Source organism: Mustela erminea, chromosome X, assembly GCF_009829155.1.
Source record: "Mustela erminea isolate mMusErm1 chromosome X, mMusErm1.Pri, whole genome shotgun sequence".
In the NCBI taxonomy this organism is placed as follows: Eukaryota; Metazoa; Chordata; class Mammalia; order Carnivora; family Mustelidae; genus Mustela; species Mustela erminea.
The window spans coordinates 71,588,944-71,610,979 of NC_045635.1; the positions used below are offsets into that span (position 1 = coordinate 71,588,944).

Sequence of the window (22,036 nt, forward strand, 5' to 3'; positions counted from 1 at the left end):
ATTTATATGAAGTTCAAAAATAAGCAAAAATAATCTACAGTGGAGGGTAACGATGTAGAGGAAATAGAAGGAAAGGCTCCTGAGCAGTTGGTAATGCTTTTTTTTTTTATTGGGTTCTGATTAAAAAAAACAATCATTTTATGAAAATTTACCAAGCTACTTATGACTCGTGTACTTTTACTGTATATATGCTATACTTCAATTTTAAAAAGTTCACATAAAAGAAATAAAACTAACGCTGCTACTTTGAAGTTGATACCATCTATTTATTCATTCTTAGTACTATCATCTACCTGCATCCTGGTCACTGCATCATATCAGAGGTTAGAATTCTGGTTAGCAGTTTTCTATACTCTAAATCCTGCTTTAACTAACAATGGCTTTAATATGCATGTGGACAAACCACCCAAAAACCTCCCCTCACTCCTTGACTTTACCTCCATAGACCCTTATATTCATTCCACTGTGGCTATCCACTCCATGAGTACACCTGAATTTACCACTACCCAGACTTGCTAATAGCTAAAATCATACACTCAACAAGCTTTTCTCCAACTACAACCTCCTATTGCTGCTTTGTTTTTTTGTTTTGTTTTGTTTTGTTTTCTGCTCTACTCCTGTTGTCTGAGCTTACCTACATTCAAAAACTTTTCATGAGAGTGAAATGATGTGCATCAACAGCTTGGCACAATGTCAGACACAAAGGAAGTGCTCAATAAATGGTAGCCATATTTTGTTTTGTTTTGTTTTCTTTTCTTTTTTTAAGATTTTATTTATTTCAGAGGGAGAGAGAATGAGCAGTTAGGTTACTCCCTAACCACTGAGTAGGGACTCTGATGCAGGGCTTGATCCTAGGACCCTGAGATCATGATCTGAGCCCAAAGCAGAGGCTTAACCAAGTGAGCAACCCAAGTGCCCCCATATTTTGGTATTAAGTATTTTATTATAAACAAATTTTCTTTCAAAACTCACGTTTTCCTCAAATTCATTCAACCTCTGGCATGAAAGAAACTTGGCTTTTGTCTAACACTACTACAGTCTTCCCAATTCTTTTTTTTTTTTGAAGATTTATTTATTCATTTGAGAGAGAGAGAGAGGTGGGGAGGGACAGACTCTTAATGACTGAGCCACCCAGGCGCCACCCTACCCCCCTGCTTTTTAGAAGATTTTATTTATTTATTTGACACAGAAAGAGACAGCAAGAGAGGGAACAGAAGCAGGCATAGTGGGAGAGGGAGAAGCGGGCTTCGTGCTAAGCAGGGAGCCCAAGTTTGGTCCAAGTTCTAAACAAATCTTTTGGTTACTTTTGAGTTTTAATAATATATATGTAACTTTCAAATCAGCACATCTTGATTACTTGTTCTTTAAGAAACTTTGTATTCTCCAGTGAAAGTTAATTTGGACAATTCCAAGTTATACAGTCAGTGTTCAGAAACATGTTGACTGAGCTACACAAATTCTTTTAGAGAGTAAATTTACAAAGTTTCCAAATTGTTGGAGCTCAACTTTGGTGAACGTTGCATCTCTGTCCCCTGTGGTATTATACAGATCCTCGCATTTAAACAGATTAGAAATGAACAATGATAGCACAGTGATTGAAAAAGACAGTGAAACAGAATTTGGATTATTTCAATTCTGCCATTTTATATGACCATTTGGGGTGTGTGTGTGTGCGTGTGTGTGTCTGTGTGTGTGTATTTAAAATTAAAAGCACTGAAACGGAGTACAAACTTTGAGGTGCAATTTTTGTTTGGAAAAGTGTAACTTAAAAAAATATTTATTTGAGAGAGAGAGAGAGACAGAGACAGAGAACAGGCAGGAGGAGGGACAGAGGGAGAAGGAGAAGCAGACTTTCCACTGCTCAGGGATCCCGGGGTTCCTGGGACCATGACCTGAGCCAAAGGCAGATGCTTAACTGACTGAGCCACCCAGGCATCCCGAAAAATGTAACTTTTAATTTATGATGAGTTATTTTACTGAATTTGAATTTTCTGGCATGAAAATTTAGATGAGGTTGTTAATCAAGCAGAAAAATATGTGCAAACAGCCAGAATTAGCCTCAAGCACTGCACAGTGAAAAACAAATCTTAAACTGTTCCTTGAAAATTGGGGCACAGAAAATATGAAGAAAGTAATTTACCATGCAACAATACAATGTAAGGAAATGGAGATTACATAGAAAAGATAACCACACTTAAAAAAATGATAGCAGGAGAAATGACAGAAGATGATTTTGTGATTATTACCAGAAGAAACTAAAAGGGCATTATATGAATGCCTTGATAGTTTTCAGAAAGCACTGGACACTTGTTTTAAAACAATGGATCAAATGATGTCGAAGTGCCCTCTTGTTTACACATTTTTCACTGATTTCTGCAGAAGAAGAAGTTCTGAAGTTTTTACCTAGTAGTATAGAAATTTATACTTTTCTGAAGAAGATATTTTGGTTTAAATTTTCAACTGTGGAAGATTTTAATGCCACTGAATTTGATCCTGAATAAACTAACACATGGGTGGTATTGTCATTCATGGAAATTCTGTGAAAGAGAATTATTATAATTCTCTTCCAAACTTATTCACAATTTTAAGACTTTTCTTATTTGTATATTTGTTGCTTTACAGGAAATTAACTTTATTAATATTAAAATTAATTAAAAAGTGTTCATCTTTCAACTATAAACATATATACATCAAAGTCTACCTATACCACCTATTGAATATTTAAAAGTATTAGATTTTGATGAAGTTATTGGCAAATAGGCAATGCCTATTTGCCAATAACTTTAAGCTCAAAAGCAGGAACTAATAGTTTTTAAAAGATTTAGTTGTTTGAGAGAGAGAAAGTGCAAGTGAGCACAAGGGGATGTGGAGGAGGGAAGGGAGAAAGAGTCCTAAGCAGCCTCCATGCAGACCATGGAGCCAGATGTGGGTCTTAATCTCACAACCCTGAGATCACAACTTGAGCCAAACTATGAGTTAGACACCCAACCAACAGTGCCACCCAGGTATTCCAACTGAAATGCTTTTATTTATTATTCAGTAGACCAATATATAGTTTTAAGTTCCTTCTCCTTTAAAAAATACATTAATGCAATGAGAAAACATTGATCCGTTATTTTTTCCTTTTCTGTACTGCACTATTTATGTTCTGTTTTATTTTTATGATAGATAGATATAAAATTCAATAAAAGAAAAATTTCATTGTCTTTTATAACCTTTATTTTTAGTTTAATTTCATCCTTATTTCTTTTTAAATATTTATTTATTATAATATTTAATATTTATAAATAATATTTATGATATTTAATATTTAGTAAGTAACTAATATTTTTGAGTATAGTGGACACACAATGTTACATTAGTTTCAGGTGTACAACATAGTGCCTCAATAACTCTATACATTATGCTATGCTCACAACATCTGTCACTATAAAACCCTATTACAATACCTCTGGCTGTATTTCCTGTGCTGTACCTTTTGTTATCCTGACTTATTTTATCATAACTAGAAGTCTGTATCTTCCACTCCCCTTCACTCATATTGCTCATCCCTACCCCCCCTCCTTTCTGGCAGCCATGAATTTGTCTTTTGTACTAATGTCTGTTTCTGCTTTTTGTTTGTTTATTCATTTGTTTTGTTATTTAGTTTCCGTATGTAAATGAAACCATGTGGTATTTGTCTTTCTGTGTCTGACATATTTTATTTAGCATAATATCCTCTAAATCCATCCATGTTGTTCCAGATGGCAATATCTCATCCTTTTTGATGGCTGAATAGCCACGATATGAAAGCATTCTAAGTGTCCAACAATAGATGAATAAATAAAGATGTGGTATATATTATACAATAGAATATTACTCAGTCATCATTCTTTATCAACATAATTTTGTTATATAGAGGAGGAAGCCGTTAAAAATGATTTTCTTAGGGTGTCAAATATGTTACATACGTTACTGATGCCTGGTATATAATTTGCACTTAAATATTTGCTGAATGAATAAATGAACTAATAATGGCTATGCCGATGATCAGATTATGAGCAATTTTTTCCCCCAGCATCATTTACTGGAGGACTAGGAAAGATCTTGCTCCTGTTGAGTATGTTGTTCCTCTTCACTGCATGGTCTGACAGCACCAAGATGATCCTTTTAAAATCTAACTTAGGACATGCCACATCTTTGCTCAAAACCCTCCATTGCCCCCCCTCCCCCCGCATTAAGAATCAAATCCAGGGGCGTCTGGGTGGCTCAGTGGGTTAAAGCCTCTGCCTTCAGCCCAGGTCAGGATTCCAGCATCAGGCTCTCTGCTCAGTGGGGAGCTTGCTTCCTTCTTTCTCTCTGCCTGCCTCTCTGCCTGCTTGTGATCTCTGTCTGCCATATAAATAAATAAAATCTTAAAAAAAAAATCAAATCCAAAGTCTTTATGGTGGTACGAATAACCTCTACATAGCCTGTTATTTCATTCCTTTTGAACTTACCACCCCAGCCACATCATTGTTGTTCTTTCCACATCAAATGCTTTTCTCTAAATTCCTTCAGCACTTTTCTCAAATGTCAGCTTATCAGAAAGCCTTTCCCTAACCTATTCAAACAAGAAAATTCTCACCTTATCCCCATACTGTTTCACTTTCCTTCATAGCATTTGGCACCTGTAACATTTATTTGTCTTTTTCTCTTGGAAACATCAGCTCCATGAGGGAAGGCATTGTATTGTTCTGTATGTTGAACAAGTGCCTGGCATATAGGAGGTTCAGAGTGACATAGTCTTACAATGTATGAACTTGACCTTTTGTCATAGAGGTAAAATGAAGGAAATTTTCAACTTTTCATGTGTTTGTGGGCTCTGCTTCTGGGGTCCCAGAGAATGTATCTTTTAATATTTACCAACGTCAAAATGATTCTGCAAAACTTCCAAGCATGGACTCTATTTCTGCCTCAGGCATATATTGTACACATGCTTCATTAAAAAAATAACAAAAATGGAGCATTCCAAACATAAAGATAAGAAAAAGGGAAAAAAATCTCCCAGGTTTCCATAAGATTAAAATTGTACAGCCTTGCACATATTAAAAACCTAAGATAAAGTCTTTAACTTTCTGGAATGTCCTTCCTCAGAATGACTTGTAACTTCTTTAAATGAAAAACAAAACAGAACAAAACAAAACAAAACATATATAACCCTGGACCAAATGTTCCTTCCCAAGAGCACTCCTTTCTTTGTGAAGATTGTGTTTCCAAGCAATTTTTAAACTTGAGCTTGAATTAAACTCTTTTCCTTTCTCTTTTAAATTTTAAGAAAGCTTTGTTGAATCTTCCTGGACCCGAATATATAGTTATGTAAAGCAGCTGGACTTGGATTTTAGATGCTTATCTAGACAAATCACATAATGTCTGAAACAGTGAAAATAGTGCAGACTTCTGCACTCAGAGTAGCTTCCAAATGGATTATGGAGAGTATTTTGAAAAACTTCATCGAGGATGGGAACCGTAGGTCGCGAGGACAAGCGGTTTGTAGCAGCTTCCCAAAGCCGCGCTAGGAGGGCGGAGAAAGGGCGGAGCCAGCAGCAGAGGGACGTAACCAGGCGGAGCTGCGGAGGAGAGCCGGATTGAACTGTTTTGTCCCTCTCTGCCCACCATATGAGAACTCTGGCGGAGAAGGTCACCGATATGGCGGCTGTTAGGGTAAGTTTCAGAAAAAAACCCCAAACCTTTCTTAGTTTCTGGGTGCAGATAGCATTCTAGTAACTATCGAAGGGATCCTCCTAACTTCAGAAGGGAGCCCCACAGCAAGAGGCAAGGTGGAGGAGGGGTTGTGAGAGAATTGACAAGGCCAGAGAGTCTTAAACGTTTGAACCTTCAAAACACCTACCTCTCCCCCTTGGATTTCTTCAGTTTGGGACGGTACTGTCTCCTCAGTCCCCTGCAGTTAACTGTTTATACAGCGGCATGGTGAAAACTGGGGAACGGCTGGGTGAAAAACGGCCGGCCTGGCGACATGCGGCAGCCAATGTGTGGGTCTCGAACTGAAACGAAGAGTAAAGAATCCTGGACATTGGACTGGGCGCACAGGGCGGAGTCTCAGGACCCTTTAAAGACTTTGTTCAAACGTTATTTGGAGGTGAAATAGACTGGGATAGAGATGTCTCATAGCCTTTACGCAGTGTGCGGTGTTTGTATTCACTATTGTTCTTTCCCGGGTTTGATTAATAAACCCAAGTTTCTTTTGAGTTCTGTAATGGGAAAAGATGCCTTTACTTAGGAATCTTTGTACCGGAAGTGACTCAGCTGCCTGCTAACTGCTGTTCCCTAAGTAGGTTTCAATAATAGTAATAGATATCTACAGGTGAGTATTGGTAGCGGGTTTTAAGGGTGCAGTGCACTGCTTGAGGAAGATACAAATATGAGTAGTTCAGTTCAGCTGAAATGTGAGGTGACTCAGTATCCATCTTGTTTGACCATTCTCCATTACAGCATTTCTGGTTCTCAGAATTTATCGCAGTAATCACAGCAGCCTTCTGACTGGACTCTCTGTCTCTAGCCTAGCTCTCAGCGAATCCATTTTCCCTGAACTGCCAGAGTACTCATAGTAAAATGCAGATCTGATTATACTCCTTTCCTGCTTAAAAACCTTTACTGGCACTCCGTCATCTTCCCACTGGGGTCAGGGCAGACTCCTATGTCTAAAACACCTAACCCTGGCTTGGCTTTTAAGCTTCATCTGTTCTCTCTTAGGAAATCTTTTAACATCTGTACTCCAAGCCTTTTCCCCTGCTGTTTCTTTGGACCTGATGGGAAATATCCTCATCTAGTTAGTGCCTGTTGAAGTCCATTCATTCGTTTAACAGCTCTTTGTGTACTGCCTCCTCATATACTAAGTACAAAATGCGTTTTCCAGGCAAGTGTTCCGGACTTCCCCAGTGTAATTTAACTCCTTTTTCGTGCTTCCAGAAGACTCTGGGCATACATTTACCTTAGGACTTTTCACACTTCAGCTAATAAACTATTTGCTTGCCTGTTCTACCATCCTATAAGCTGCTTTAGGACAGTAAGTAGGATATTAATTTTTCTATCCCTAGCACAGGTCTGACTTACATTAGGTGCTCAGTAAAAGCTACAGGAAGAAATAAATGCCAGGCAGTGAAGTAGTGTATTCTGATTCAGAGCAATAGAAGTGCCTTGCCTCGGGAGAAGTACAAAGTGATCTGAGGGTTCAAAAGAGAAAACCCAAACCTTGCTGAGGAGAATAAAGAAAGACTTTGTGGAGGAGGTGCAGAGATAACAGGAACAGTCAGTGGTAAAAAGCAAACCAGAATAGTGTGTTGTCACTGAAGCCTAGAGTAGTGAGTTGAACAGTCTTTGGATTTGGACATTAAAAAGTCACTGGAAGCTACCATTACTAAGATCAGGCACCATACAAAAATACTTTATATATGTCATTTCACTTAAATCTCCAGACAACTTTATGTTGTAGTTATTCTGATCACTGTTTTACAAATGAAATTCTAAGATTGGGAGAAGTCCAGTAAATTGCCCCAAATCATAATGCTAATAAGAGCTGAAGTGAGAAGAACCAGTATAAATAAAGTGGTGGAGGGAGAACCTGGATTGTAAGGGGTTAAGGAACGGGTAAGGGGTGGGAAACTGGCCTTAATTTAGCACTTATTTTGGGCAGCTGCTCTACAGATAACATTTCATTTTAATCCTATTGATGACCCTAAGAAATAGGGTAGTATCCCTATTTTATTTATGAAAAAAGGCTTAGAAAAATTGTGTGCTCCAGGTTACGCAGCTGCTAAGTGAAGAGTCAGGTTCAAATACAGGTCTGTTTGGCTCCAAAGCCCATGATCCTTCCATTACTCCTTGCTTCTGAAAGGAATGGTATATTACTCTTTGGAAATTGTTGTGGTGAAAGGAAGGAAATAAATCTTGGGATACAGGTAACAAATCCCAGAAAAGGTGTCTTTTCATTTAAAGTCAGGAGACTGTCAATCGTATCTTGATAAAGCTGGAAAAACAAAGTCAGGAGGCCTGAGCTGGTTTGGTTATGAGGGGAAATGTGCCAAAAACTAGTACAGAGGTGGAACACCTGGGTGGCTCAGTTGTGAGGCCTCTGCCTTCGACTCAGGTTATGATCCCAGGACCCTGGGATCAAGTCCCACACCAGGCTCCTTGCTCAGGAGGGAGCCTGCTTCTCACTCTGCCTGCTGCTCTCCCCGCTTGTGCTCCCCACCCGATATATAAAATCTTAAATTGGTATAGAGGAAAGATAATAGTTATCACAGTTAGCTATTAACTTAGTAAACATTTACCATGCCAGGCATTTTGCCGAGCATTTTACTTGATTTTCTCATGCTTTACAGTGGCCTATGAGTAAGTTCTGTTATCAGCATTTTACAGGTAAGGAAACTGAAGCTTAGAAAGGTTAAGTAACTTGCCCACAGTCACAGGATAGTAAGCAGTAGAGCTGGATCTGCAATTACATGATCTGAGTCCCAGTTACGAGGCTTAAGTTTGAGGAAGCATTTGTGAGGCCAAGGTACCAAGAGGGTGATCCGTGTTCATTTTGAAGCCCTAGAGTTTAATAACAGAGTAAGAGAGAGAGCAACCCTGAAAGTTGGCAGAAAACTCTCAAAAAGATTATATATATATCTTGGAGTAGAGCTTGTTGCACAGATATGACAGTGAAACACTGACATGAAGTTAGCCTCAAGGAATAAGGACTATGTTGATTTTTCCTCCCGACTTCTTGAATTAGAAATAATGATTTGAGGACTGGCCTTCATTTAAAAGGATTGGGAGGAGAGGCACCTGGGTCAGTTAACTTCTAACTCTTAGTTTTTGCTCAGGCCCTCATCTCAGGGTCATGGGACAGAGCCTCATGTGGGGCTCTGTGCTGAGTGTAGAGTTGGCTAAAATTTCTCTCTCTCTCCCTCTGCCCCTCCCCACCTCTCTCACTCTCTCAAATAAATAAATAAATCTTCAAAAAAAAAAAAAGAATTGGGAAGACTGTAGTAGTGTTAGACAAAAGCCAAGTTTCTTTCATGCCAGAGGTTGAATGAATTTGAGGAAAACGTGAGTTTTGAAAGAAAATTTGTTTATAATAAAATACTTAATACCAAAATATGGGGGCACTTGGGTTGCTCACTTGGTTAAGCCTCTGCTTTGGGCTCAGATCATGATCTCAGGGTCCTAGGATCAAGCCCTGCATCAGAGTCCCTACTCAGTGGTTAGGGAGTAACCTAACTGCTCATTCTCTCTCCCTCTGAAATAAATAAAATCTTAAAAAAAGAAAAGAAAACAAAACAAAACAAAATATGGCTACCATTTATTGAGCACTTCCTTTGTGTCTGACATTGTGCCAAGCTGTTGATGCACATCATTTCACTCTCATGAAAAGTTTTTGAATGTAGGTAAGCTCAGACAACAGGAGTAGAGCAGAAAACAAAACAAAACAAAACAAAAAAACAAAGCAGCAATAGGAGGTTGTAGTTGGAGAAAAGCTTGTTGAGTGTATGATTTTAGCTATTAGCAAGTCTGGGTAGTGGTAAATTCAGGTGTACTCATGGAGTGGATAGCCACAGTGGAATGAATATAAGGGTCTATGGAGGTAAAGTCAAGGAGTGAGGGGAGGTTTTTGGGTGGTTTGTCCACATGCATATTAAAGCCATTGTTAGTTAAAGCAGGATTTAGAGTATAGAAAACTGCTAACCAGAATTCTAACCTCTGATATGATGCAGTGACCAGGATGCAGGTAGATGATAGTACTAAGAATGAATAAATAGATGGTATCAACTTCAAAGTAGCAGCGTTAGTTTTATTTCTTTTATGTGAACTTTTTAAAATTGAAGTATAGCATATATACAGTAAAAGTACACGAGTCATAAGTAGCTTGGTAAATTTTCATAAAATGATTGTTTTTTTTAATCAGAACCCAATAAAAAAAAAAGCATTACCAACCGCTCAGGAGCCTTTCCTTCTATTTCCTCTACATCGTTACCCTCCACTGTAGATTATTTTTGCTTATTTTTGAACTTCATATAAATGAAATGATGCCATATTTACTCTGCTGTGTCTGGCTTCTTTCATCCAAAGTTTTGTTTCTGTGATTCAACCATTATGCTTGTGACACTAATTCATTTTCATTACGATATGACATTTAAGAGGATGAATGTATCATAATTTATGTATCCATTCTACTCTTGAGGAACAATTTTTTTTTTTTTATTTGAGAGAGAGAGCGAGCACATGAGAAAAGGGAGGGTCAGAGAGGGAAGCAGACTCTCTGCCAAGCAGGGAGCCCAATTTGGGACTCGATCCTGGGACTCCAGGATCATGACCTGAGCTGAAGGCAGTTGCTTAACCAACTGAGCCACCCAGCTCTTGAGGAACATTTGAATTATCTTCAGTTTTGAGCTATTACACAAATAATGACCCTGTGAATATTCTTCTGTATGTCTTTTTGGTTCACATAAGTGTGCATTTCTACTGAGTACATGCCTAGGAGTGGGATTTCCAGGTCTTAGAGCATGCAGCTTTCTTTGGTAGATACTGCCAAATAGTTTTTCAAAGTGGTTGTACCAATTTGCATTCCATTCATGAGAGTTCTAGTTGTTCTACTTCCTCACTAATAGGACCAGAGATTTCTACTTAAGGGTAAAGAAGTAACAGCTTAGAAGTAGCATTGGATATCAGGAAGAAGAAAACTACCTCCTTTCCCTGAGATGCTTTGATTAGCTTTCTCTTGAGGATTGTAAGGGAAGTAGAGACCTCAGAAACAATCATGTTTCATTTCAGGCAAGGAGAGGGGAGGGTAGACACAATGCAAGGACTTTTGGAGTTTTGAGGAATAGCAGGAAGTTTGGTCAGTGGAGAGAAAATACAGAGCACTGTAGAAATTAGAATACAGGAGATAATACATCACTGGGATTATATTTTGGGGCTTTGGCCAAGGATGATTGGTATGGGGAGGAACATGGACCTCACAGGATTTACGGTTTCAAAATCCTTGATAATACCAGCTGTATATTCCTTTCTGTCAACTTTAGTCCTTGTCTTTCCTTTCCTTGTTTCATGTAAGTTATACCAAAAAATAGTTGGAACCTAACAAAGTGAAATTTGTTAGGTTGGAAGACTGGTGGTTATGTCTAGCCAAATCAGTGTTCCTGTTTCCATTCAGCATTGTTGAACATGTTTATTTTCAGTACAGCTTTGAAAGTTACGCTTTGAAACCCTTAACCTATTTAACAATGTTTGGTATAGGTTCCAGGATATCACTTTATGCCGTAAAGTGAAAATGATGTGTGCGTTGCCTCCTCCCACACCCATATGACTGACTATTCCCTGTAACACCATCCTCACAGGTGGTGGTTAGGTATTCTGTGAACCTCATTGAATATGGAAATAAAATATTGCTTGTCATGTGTCCTAAGGTTATGGAGAACAGAGGCATGTTCAAGTTATCTTAAGTAGTGTTTTTTAAAAACTATTTTATTAACATATAATGTATTATGTGCCCCAGGGGTACAGGTCTGCGAATCGTCAGGCTTACACCTTTCACAGGACTCACCATATCACATACCCTCCCCAATATCCATAACCTAACCACTCTCTCCCTACCTCACCCCATCCCCCAGCAACCCTCAGTTTGTTTTGTGAGATTAAGAGTCTCTTATGGTTCGTCTCCCTCCTGATCCCATCCTGTTTTGGATGCGTAGTTTAGCAACAAAGCTTGGGAAGGTGTTTCACGAGCTAAACAAACCTCAAGAAGAACCATTCAGAATATCATAGCAAGTCTGGTATTACCAGTCTCATGACTGGACTGTTCTGTTTCTGCTAACTCTACATGTTTTATATCCAGACTTTCCTAGGGAAAGGATTTGATTGGGTCGGCTAGACACTAACCACTACAAAGTACCCCTCTTGGGCAGAAATTGCACATCAGGCCCCTTTATATGACAGCATCTAGTTGGCTGTCTTTGGCTCAGGTACCAATCCATAGTCTAGTCAGTTTTGGCCAAGGCATTAGTCCTGTAGTTCAAAGCATAGCAACCGATGTTAGGAATCATAGGAGGGAACACTATAATTGTCAGATGCTCTGAAGCTTCTTAGAGGGGCCAAGGCAATGGATGGATGGATACACTTTTGGGGTTCATGGTCTTTCTGGTATAAATGTACTTTTGAATACCTTCCAGAAGTAAGTAGTAAAGTTGTTGAAATATGGTAGAATATATTTGGAATTACTGTTAAGAGCTAAGTTATTAACATCTTGTAATTTAAAGTGGGAAAGGGGCTCCTCAAGGATAAAAAGCAGCAAGATGGTGGAGTGTTTGAGTGCTAGGATATGTTGTAATTTTATTTTAAAGGTAGTAGAGAGCCATTGAGATAAATCCAAAATGATTTATGATTTTTTAAATTTAATGTAAAATATTACAGTTATCAGAAAGGCATTAATGAACACTGTAAATGTAGGTGGAACCTCCTGTGTATCCCTCCAACTCTGTGTACCCCTTGCTTCCTGAAACCCCCCTTAGCTACTTCCCTGACTTATTTAATAATTGCTATGCATGTTTTTAGACTTTTACTGTATATGCATGTATTCCTAAACTTTATACACTGTCGTTTTGTGTGCTTTTTTCATATAAATTGTATTTATGTGGCATCTATTCTTCTGCAGTAGCACTGTTTGTGGTACATAATGTTTACATGTGTAGCTATAGTTCATTTATTTTCATTGTGCATAGTATTCTTTTACATGAATATAGTATATTTATCTCTCCATTCTCTTAATGGATACTGTGGTCACTTTTTTCTATTACAAATAATGCTGCTATGAACTATAATATGTAGATCTCCTTGGACCCATGTGAGTTTTGCTGCTAGACCGAAGACTAGCTGTATGACTTTGAGCAACTCACTTAACCTGTCGAAACCTCAGTTTTCTTATCTGAAATAAGGTTTTTTTTTTTTCCTTTTCAATGTTCCAGAATTCATTGTCTATGCACCACACCCAGGGCTCCATGCAATACGTGCCCTCCTTAGTACCCACCACCAGGCTCACCCAACTTCCTACCCCACGCCCCTCCAAAACCCTCAGTTTGTTTCTCAGAGTCCACAGACTCATGGTTCGTCTCCCCCTTCAATTTTCCCTTACTTCTCTCCATCTCCCCATGTCCTCCGTGTTATTCCTTATGCTCCACAAGTAAGCGAAACCATGTGATAATTGATCCTCTCTGCTTGACTTATTTCACTCAGCATAATCTCTTCCAGTCTCGTCCATGTTGATACAAAAGTTGGGTATTATACTAGGAAATACTAATAAATAGTATATTATGTGCCCAGCACTATGCATGAGTTATTGCAAACACCCAGTAATTCCTAGCTCCTCTTATTCTTAGTGTTTAAAAGAATATATTCCCAGTACTTATTATAATGCCATTATTTTCTGACCTTTAGATTCCAATTTAACTCACACCTTGTTCAGGCCAGTGGATTGATAACCTGTTTCTTTTGAGTATCAGTAGTCTCAAGCAAGTACAATAGAAATTTGTTGTGTTAATGTGATCAGTTATTTATTGAAATGAACATTTATATATAGCCTTGTTTCTTCTTAGACTTATTTTGATTTCTTTCAGGCTCTTGCTGCATATTCATGATACTTTTAATGATAAATAATCTTTAAAAAAGTATAAAACGTAACGTGCTTTTTTGGTCACCATATCCTTTATGTATAAAATGTTCTTGCTATCTTCATCATTCAAATCCTAAGGCAGTAAACAAAAAATTTGAATGGAGAGATTATTGCAGAGATTGTTTAGTCAAAAACTGTCATGTGAAACTTAGAACAGGTTTTATGACTTAAGAAAGATTTCTTTAAGAATCACACTAATTACAGGGACCTGGGTGGGTCAGTTGATTAAGAATCGACTCTTGATTTCAGCTCAGGTCATAATCTCAGGGTTGTGGTATTGAGTCCCATGTCAGGCTCCATGCTCATCAGGGAGTCTATTGGAGATTCCCTCTCCATCTGCCCCTCCCCCACCACACTCACTTGCATGCTCTCTCTGTCTCTCAAATAAATAAATCTTAAAAAAAAGAGAATAACCCTGATTGAAGGTGGTAAAATTCTGGTACAGTAGGAATGAGAGTATCATTTTTCACTGATCTATGAACCCTACTGATAAAGAGTGTAATTAAGGTGTAATAGAGTCTTAAACCTTCAAGTATTGAGACACTAAAGGCTTTGTAGTTTGTTGCTGTTTTAGGCCTATAGATTTTTTCACAGGTATTTTATTTTTTTGTCTTTTCAAATTTTTATTTATATTACACTTAACATATAGTATAATATTAGTTTCAGGTGTACAATATAGTGATTCATTACTTCCATACAAAACCTGGTGCTCATCAAAACATTTGCAATCCTTAATCACCATCATCTATTTAACCTATCCCTTTACCCACATTCCCTCTGGTAACCATTTGTTTGTTCTCTATAGTTACGAGTTTGTTTTTTGGTTTGCCTTTCTCTTTTTTCCCTTTATGCTCTTTGTTTTGTTTCTTAAAATCCACATATGAGTGAAATTATAATGGTATTTGTCTTTCTCTGACTGACTTATTTCACTTAGCATAATACTCTCTAGCTCCACCCATGTCTTTTCAAAGGGCAAGAGCTCATTCGTTTTTATGGCCGAGTAATATTCCAGTAATATCTGTTGTGTGCGCATGTGTGTATGTTTATGTATATACCACTTCTTTATCCATGCATTAGTTGATGGGCTGTTTTCTTAATGGGCTGTTCTAGATAATGCTTCTGTTAACATTGGGGTGCATGTCTCCCTTTGAATTAGTATTTTTTTTAATTATGTTCAGATAGTCAGCATGTAGTACATCATAAGTTTCTAAAGTAGGGTTCACGATTCATTAGTTGCATATAACACTCAAGTGCTCTTCACAACACGTATTTTTGGGTAAATCCCTGTTAGTATAAATTGCTAGATTGTAGGATAATTCTATTTTTAATTTTTTTGAGAAAGCGCCATGCTATTTTCCTGAGTGGCTTCACCAGTTTGGATTCCCAGCAGTGCTGCAAGAGGGTTCCCCTTTATCCCCTCTCCAGTACTTGTTTCTTGTGCTGTTGATTTTAGCCATTCTCAATGTTGAGAGGTGATATCTCATTGTAATTTCGATTTGTATTTCCCTAATGATGACTTATGTTGAGGATCTTTTCATGTATCTGTTGACCTTCTATATATCTTTGGAAAAATGTCTAGTCATTCCCATTTCTAATTAGATTATTTTTTGGTGTTGAGTTTTATAAGTTCATTATTTTTTTTTGGATGCTAATCCTCTATCAGGTATGTTATTTGCAAGTATCTCCTCCTATTCCATAAGTGGCCTTTTAGTTTGGTTCATTATTTCCCTTGCTGTGTAGAAGCTTTTTGTCTTGATAAAATCTTAGTTTGTTTTTGCTTTTGTTTCCCTTGCCTCAAGAGAATTATCTAGTAAGAAGTTGCTGAGGCTGATGTCAAAGAGGTTACTATGTATGTTCTTCTCTAGGATTTTGATGGTTTTGTGTCTCACATTTAGGTCTTTTATCCATTTTGAATTTATTTTTGTGTATGGCAAAAAAAGTGGTCCAACTTCATTCTTTTGCATGTTGCGCTCCAGTTTTCCCAACACCATTTATTGAAGAGATTGTCTTTTTCCCAGTAGATACTGCTTCCTCTTTTGACCAAGATTAATTGACCAGATGGTTGTGGGTTTATTTATGGGTTTTCTGTTACGTTCCATTGACCTATGTGTCTGTTTTTGTACCAGTATCATACTGTTTTGATCACTACAGCTTTGTAATGTAACGTGAAGTCTGGAATTTTGAGGTCTCCAGCTTTGCTTTTCCTTTTCAAGGTTGCTTTGGCTATTCAGGGTCTTTTCTGGTTCCACACAAATCTTAGAATTGTTTGTTCTAGCTCTGTGAAAAATACTGGTGATATTTTGATGAGGGATTTCATTAAATGTGTAGATTCCTTTGGGTAATATAGACATTTTAACAATATTTGTTCTTCCAATCCATGAGCATGGCATGTCTTTCCATTACTTCGTTTCCTCTTCAATTTCTTTCATGAATATGGTATAGTTTTGAGAATACAGGTCTTTCACCTCTTTGTTTAAATGTATTCTTAGGTATCTTACTTTTTTTGCAATTGTAAATGGGATTGATTCCTTGATTTCTGTTTCTGTTGCTTCATTATTGGTGTATAGAAATGCAACAGTTTTCTGTGCATTGATTTTGTATCCTGTGACTTTACTGAATTAATGTATCAGTTCTAGTAATTTTTTGGTGGAGTCTTTAAGGTTTTCTGTATAGCGTATCATGTCATGTGCAAATACTGGAAGTTTGACTTCTTCCTTGCTGATTTGGATGCTTTTATTTCTTTTTGTTGTCTGATTGCTGTGGCTGGTACTATGTTTAAAAAATAGTAATGACGGGCACCTGGATGGCTCAGTGGGTTAAGTCTCTGCCTTTGGCTCAGGTCATGATCTTAGGGTCCTGGGATCGAGCCCCACATTGGGAGTCTCTGCTCATCAGGGAGCCTGCTTCCTCCACTCCGCTGCCTGCCTCTCTGCCCACTTGCGATCTCTGTCAAATAAATAAATAAAATCTTTAAAAAAAATAGTGATGAGAGTGGACATCCCTGTCTTGTTCCTGACCTTGTAGGAAAAGCTCTCAGTTTTTCCCTATTGTGGGTATCAGCTGTGGGTTTTTGTTTAATATATGGCCTTTATTATGTTGATGTACGTTCTTTCTAACCCTACTTTGTTGAGAGCTTTTATTATGAATGGATGCTGTACTTTGCCAAATGCTTTTTCTGCATTTGTTGAACAGATTGTATGGTTCTTATACTTTCTTATCCTTTATTGTATGTCTTTATCTGGTTTTGGTATCAGAGTAATGCTGGTATCGTAGAAGGAATTTGGAAGTTTTCCTGCTTTTTCTGTCTTTTGGAATATTTTGAGAAGAATGGGTATTAACTCTTCTTTACATGTTTGGTAGAATTTGCCTTTAAAGCCATGTGACCCTGAATTTTTTATTTGGTGGGAGATTTTTGATTACTGATTCTATTTCTTTGCTGATTATCATCCTTTTCAAGTTTTCTGTTTCTTCCTTTTTCAGTTTTGGTAATTTAAATCTTTCTAGGAATATATTCATTTCTTCCAGATTATTCAATTTGTTGGTGTATAATTTTTCATAATATTCTATTATAATTTTTTATATTTCTGTGGTGTTGGTTGTTATTTTTCCTCTCTTGATTGTGGTTTTATTTAAATGGGTCCATGTTCTTTTGTTTTTGTTCAGTCTGGCTAAGGGTTTATTAATTTTACTGATTTTTTTTTTCAAAAGCCCAGATCCTGGTTTCACTGATCTATTCTTCTTTTTATTTTTTAAGTTTCTGTATTATTTTTTTCTGCTCTGATTTTCATTATTTTTTTCCTTTTGCTGGCTTTAGGCTTTGTTCCTTTTGTAGCTCCTTTAGGTGTAAGGTTATGTTGTATATTTGAGATTTTTCTTGCTTCTTAACATAGGCATGAATTGCTATGTACTTCCCTGTTAGGACTGCTTTTGCTGCATCCCAAAGGTTTTTGGACTGTTGATTTTTCTTTTCATTTATTTTCATGATTTTTTAAAAAATTTCCTTCATTTGCTGGTTGACCCATTCATTGTTTAGTAGGATGTTCTTTAACCTCCATGTATTTATGGTCTTTCCGAATATTTTCTTGTGGTTGACTTCAAGTTCCATAGCATTGTTGTCACAAAAGATGCTTGGTCTGATCTCAATCTTTTTGTATTTGTTAAGGAATGATTTGTGACTTAGTATGTGCTCTCTTGTGAAGAGTGTGCCATGTGAACTTGAAAAGAATGTGTATTCTGCTGTTTTAGAATGGAATGTTCTGAATAGTCTGTTAAGTCCATGTGGTCCTGTGTGTCATTCAGAGCAACTGTTTCCTTGTTGACTTTATACCTAGATGATCTGTCCATTGGTGTAAGTGGAGTTTAAAATCCCCTGCCATTACTGTATTATCAATGAATTCCTTTAAATTTGTTATTAATTGTTTTATATATTTGGCTGCTCCCTTATTGGGTGCATAAATAATTACAGTTGTTAGATATTCTTGTTGGATTGTCCCCTTATTATGGTATAGTGCTCTTCTTCATCTCCTGTTACAGTCTTTTGTTTAAAGTATAGTTTTCCAATATAAGTATTGGTACTCTGGCTTTCTTGTGACTTCCATTTGTATGATAAATGTTTCTCCCTCCCCTCACTTTTAATGTGCATGTGTCTTCAGTTTATAATAAATCTCTTGTAGGCAGTATATACTTGGGTCTTGTTTTGTTTAAGATTTTTTTTTTTTTTTTGACAGAGAGAGAGTGAATGCTTGTGTGTGTCTGTTGGGGGAGGGACAGAAGGAAGGAGAGAAAAATCTCAGACTCTGTGCTGAGTGCAGAGCCTGAGCTGGGGCTTGATCTCACCACACTGAGATCACAACCTAAGTTGAAATCAAGAGTCAGTCACTTAAGTGACTGAGCCACCCAGCACCTGGGACTCGGTTTTTTTTTTTTTTTTTTTAATACATTCTTACACCCCATGTCTTTTGTTTGGAGCATTTAGTCCATTTACATTCAGAAGAATTATTGATAGATATGTATATAGTACCATTTTATTACTTATTTTGTCATTGTTTCTGGAGATTTTTCTACTCAGAGTCTCCGTTACTATTTCTTGCAGGGATGGTTTAGTGGTGAGGAACTTCTTTAGTTTTTGTTTTTTTGGAAAACTCTTTATTTGCCTTTCTGTTCTGAATAATAGCCTTGCCTGGTAGAGTATTCTTGGGTGAAGATTTTTTCCATTCAGCACCTTGAATGTCATGCTACTCCCTTCTGACTTGCAACATTGTGTTGAGAAATCCCCAGCTAGCTTAATGAGTCTTCTCTTGTGTTTGTCTTGCTGGTTTTATGATTTTTTTCCATCACTGTATTTTACAAATTTAATTACAATATGTCTTGATTTGGGCCTGCTTTTGTTGATTGTGATGGGAGTTCTCAGTGCCTCCTAGGTCTGGATGTCTGTTTCCTTCCCATGATTAGGGAAGTTTTCAGCTGTTATCCCTTTAAAAAATTTTTCTGCCCCTTTTCCCACTCTCTTCTGCAGGGATTCTTACAATATGAATGCTATTAAGTTCAGTGGAGTCTTTGAGTTCCTTAAGTCTGTTCTTATGTTCCATAGTTTTCTCTTTTGTTTAGTATCATTATTTTCCATTATTTTGTCTTCTAGGTTACTTATTCAGTCCTCTCTTTTTTTCCAGCCTGCTGTTCATTGCATCAAGCCTGTGTCCAATCTCAGTTATTGTATTTTTCATTTCTTTTTTTTAATGTTTTCTTTTATGCTGGGTGTGGAGCCCAATGTGGGACTTGAAATCTTGATCCTGAAATCAAGATCTGAGCTGAAATCAAGACTGGATGCTTAACCAACTGTGCCATTCAGGCATCTCCCATTTTCCATTTCTTACTTTTTAAATTCTTCTATGTCTGTGGTAAGGGCCTCCCTAACGTCTTCCATTCTCATCTCAGCCTCAGCAAGTATCCTTATGATTGTTAGTTTAAATTTCCATCAGGCATGCTACTTATATTGGTTTGGTTAGATCTCTGGTGGTGACTTTAGCTTGTTCTTTCATTTGGGATGAATTCCTCCATCTTTACATTTTTTCTAAGTCTTTGCCGCCTTCTGTGTTTTAGAAAAGCCCATTTTGTTTCCTGCTCCTGGAAGTAATGGCTTCATGAAGATGTTATATAGTGTTCAGGGCTTTCTGCTTCAGGGAGTGTCTTTAGTCTGTGCTATGTGTGCTCTGCTGTTGTCCTTTGCCTGTTCTGTTCTTCAGGCCATCAACTGCAGAGGCTTTCCTAGCTTCGAGTGGGCAGTGTTTAGTCCTTAGCCAGAATGTGGCAAGTTTTAACTAGGTGTGCTCCAGTTTGCTCTTTAAATGAGACCTGATACTGCTTCCACTAGAACTGAAGCCCTGCAGAGCTGTCTGGGCTGGACACTTGTTTTGGGCAGGGGTTTCTTCTGGTCTTCTGGCAAAGGGGCCCGCTGTGTTGGTACTGAGGCAGACTCGGCTGAGAAGGGCAGTACTTCCAGAGTGTAGGGGTATGGGACTTGTAACCAGGTTAAGCAGCCAGTGGAGGCGCTGTGGTGTTTGCTACAGGTGGCTCTGTGTTTATGCTGAGGGGCAGATCAGGGAAATGAAGCCAGCCAGCTCCTGTTTCTCTGCAGAGGGCTCTGGGTGCTTGCTGTTCTCCATGAAGCACTCTGAGAAGAGCATATAATCTCTGCACTGTGTGTTCTAGGCTTTTTTCAGATTGGTTTCTACACTGTTTGCCTTTGGGTTGTTTACCTGCCTTACTTTCAGGAGCAGTGCATTGCCCCTTGGGCTGTGTTCCAGCCAAATCTGCTGCCTTTTAAACTCTAGGGTCCGAATGGTCTTCTGGGGAAGGCGCTTGCCATGCTGGGACTGAAGAAGGCTAACCCAGAAGGGTTCCCACACCAGAACACAGAGGTGTGGGACTTGGTGTAAGCAGGTTAGGCTGCCAGTATTGGGACTCATCTGCTTTCTGCAAGTGGCTTTTTAGTTATGCTTAGGGGCAGGGAAGGGAAATAACTCTATGCAGCTCCTTTATCCTGGAAGAGGCATCTCTGCGAATGCTACCTCTCAGGGATGTGCTCCAAGAAGAGTGAATAATCTCCCAGTGTGTGTCCCAGGTGTCCTCCCTCTCCTCTGCAGGACTCACAGCTTGTTTCTCCCCTCAACCATGTGTCCATACTTCCTACCTTCTTCAGTGTGATTCCTTCTCTCCCTTTAGTGGTAGAATTCATTCTGCCAGTCTCCTGATAGGTTTCTGGGGCATTTAGAATGATTTGATAGTTATCTAGCTGTGTTTGTGGGACAGGATGAGCCTAGGGTTCTCCTATTCCACCATCATCTTCTCTCTCAACTAGCATTTCATTCGTTTGAAGTACACTGTTTGATATGCAATTGTGGAAGGACCAAATTGTGTAGGTACATTTTTGTAGTTTATTTGTTCTTTAGTACCACTATATTTTTCAAGAATTTCGTGAGAAAATATAGGCAGCGTTTTAAAATTTTCTATTTCAGTGAATTATCTGCTTTTCATGTAGCAGAATAATGAAAAATGGCATAACTGGGAGACTGCTATTCTCTGTAGATTTAATGATAGCTTATTCTCTTAGAAGTGATTCACCCATTATTTTTTGAAGAAAATAAGCACCATGATACATACAAATTTTTGTTAGTGACTCAACTGGTTCAAACTGTACCTTCATGTAAGACTTTTACATTGCTGTCAAGAAATAGCTCTTGGGCTGTGGCTACACAATGCTACATTAGCACCTTTTCTTGTTTTACTTTTAGTCAGAAATAATATTTCTGTTAGAGCAGAAGATGAGTTCAGTAGCATTTGCCATTATCAGAAATGTTATTACCCCTAGAAAGTAGTACAGGAGACACAAGGGTACATTCCAGAAGTCACTTAAAAGGGAATCAAAATATGCTTTCATGGGCAAGTATGGCTGGATGAGTCCTGTATGACCCAAAGGGGTGGAGCCAGGACCAGTGAAAATATATGGGCATGTATTTCAGTTTTGTCTGTGGATGAAATTTTTCATAGAGCTGTATGAAGATGAAATGATCTGTCAGCGGAGTTTCCCATTACTGAAGGGGTTCATATGTATATTGGAGGAATTCATAATGAGAGAAATGGTTGGACCAGAAGACCTTTAAGGTCACTTTGCATTGTGATATCAAAATTCTAGTACAAAGATGGTAATATGCCTGAGACAATGCCTTGTATTTTGAAACCAGTCTTTCTTTTGCCATTTTATCCAATATCCATTTTATCCATAATGATCCAATAATCATTAGTTTATTCAGGAGCAGTGCTTGATTTTTCAAGCCAGTTTGCCTTCCATCT

The 22,036-nt window shown here is 38.0% G+C and overlaps 1 protein-coding gene across 1 annotated transcript in view; it reads left to right on the forward strand.

Moving 5' to 3' along the window:
• Positions 1–5,593: 5,593 nt before the first annotated feature.
• The window catches only part of APOOL (apolipoprotein O like), a 135,392-nt gene continuing 118,949 nt past the window's right edge, over positions 5,594–22,036 (forward strand). The window contains exon 1 of the mRNA XM_032330436.1: positions 5,594–5,682. Coding sequence (XP_032186327.1) covers positions 5,638–5,682 — 45 coding nt within the window. The 5' untranslated portion in view covers positions 5,594–5,637. The remainder of the gene's footprint in view (positions 5,683–22,036) is intronic.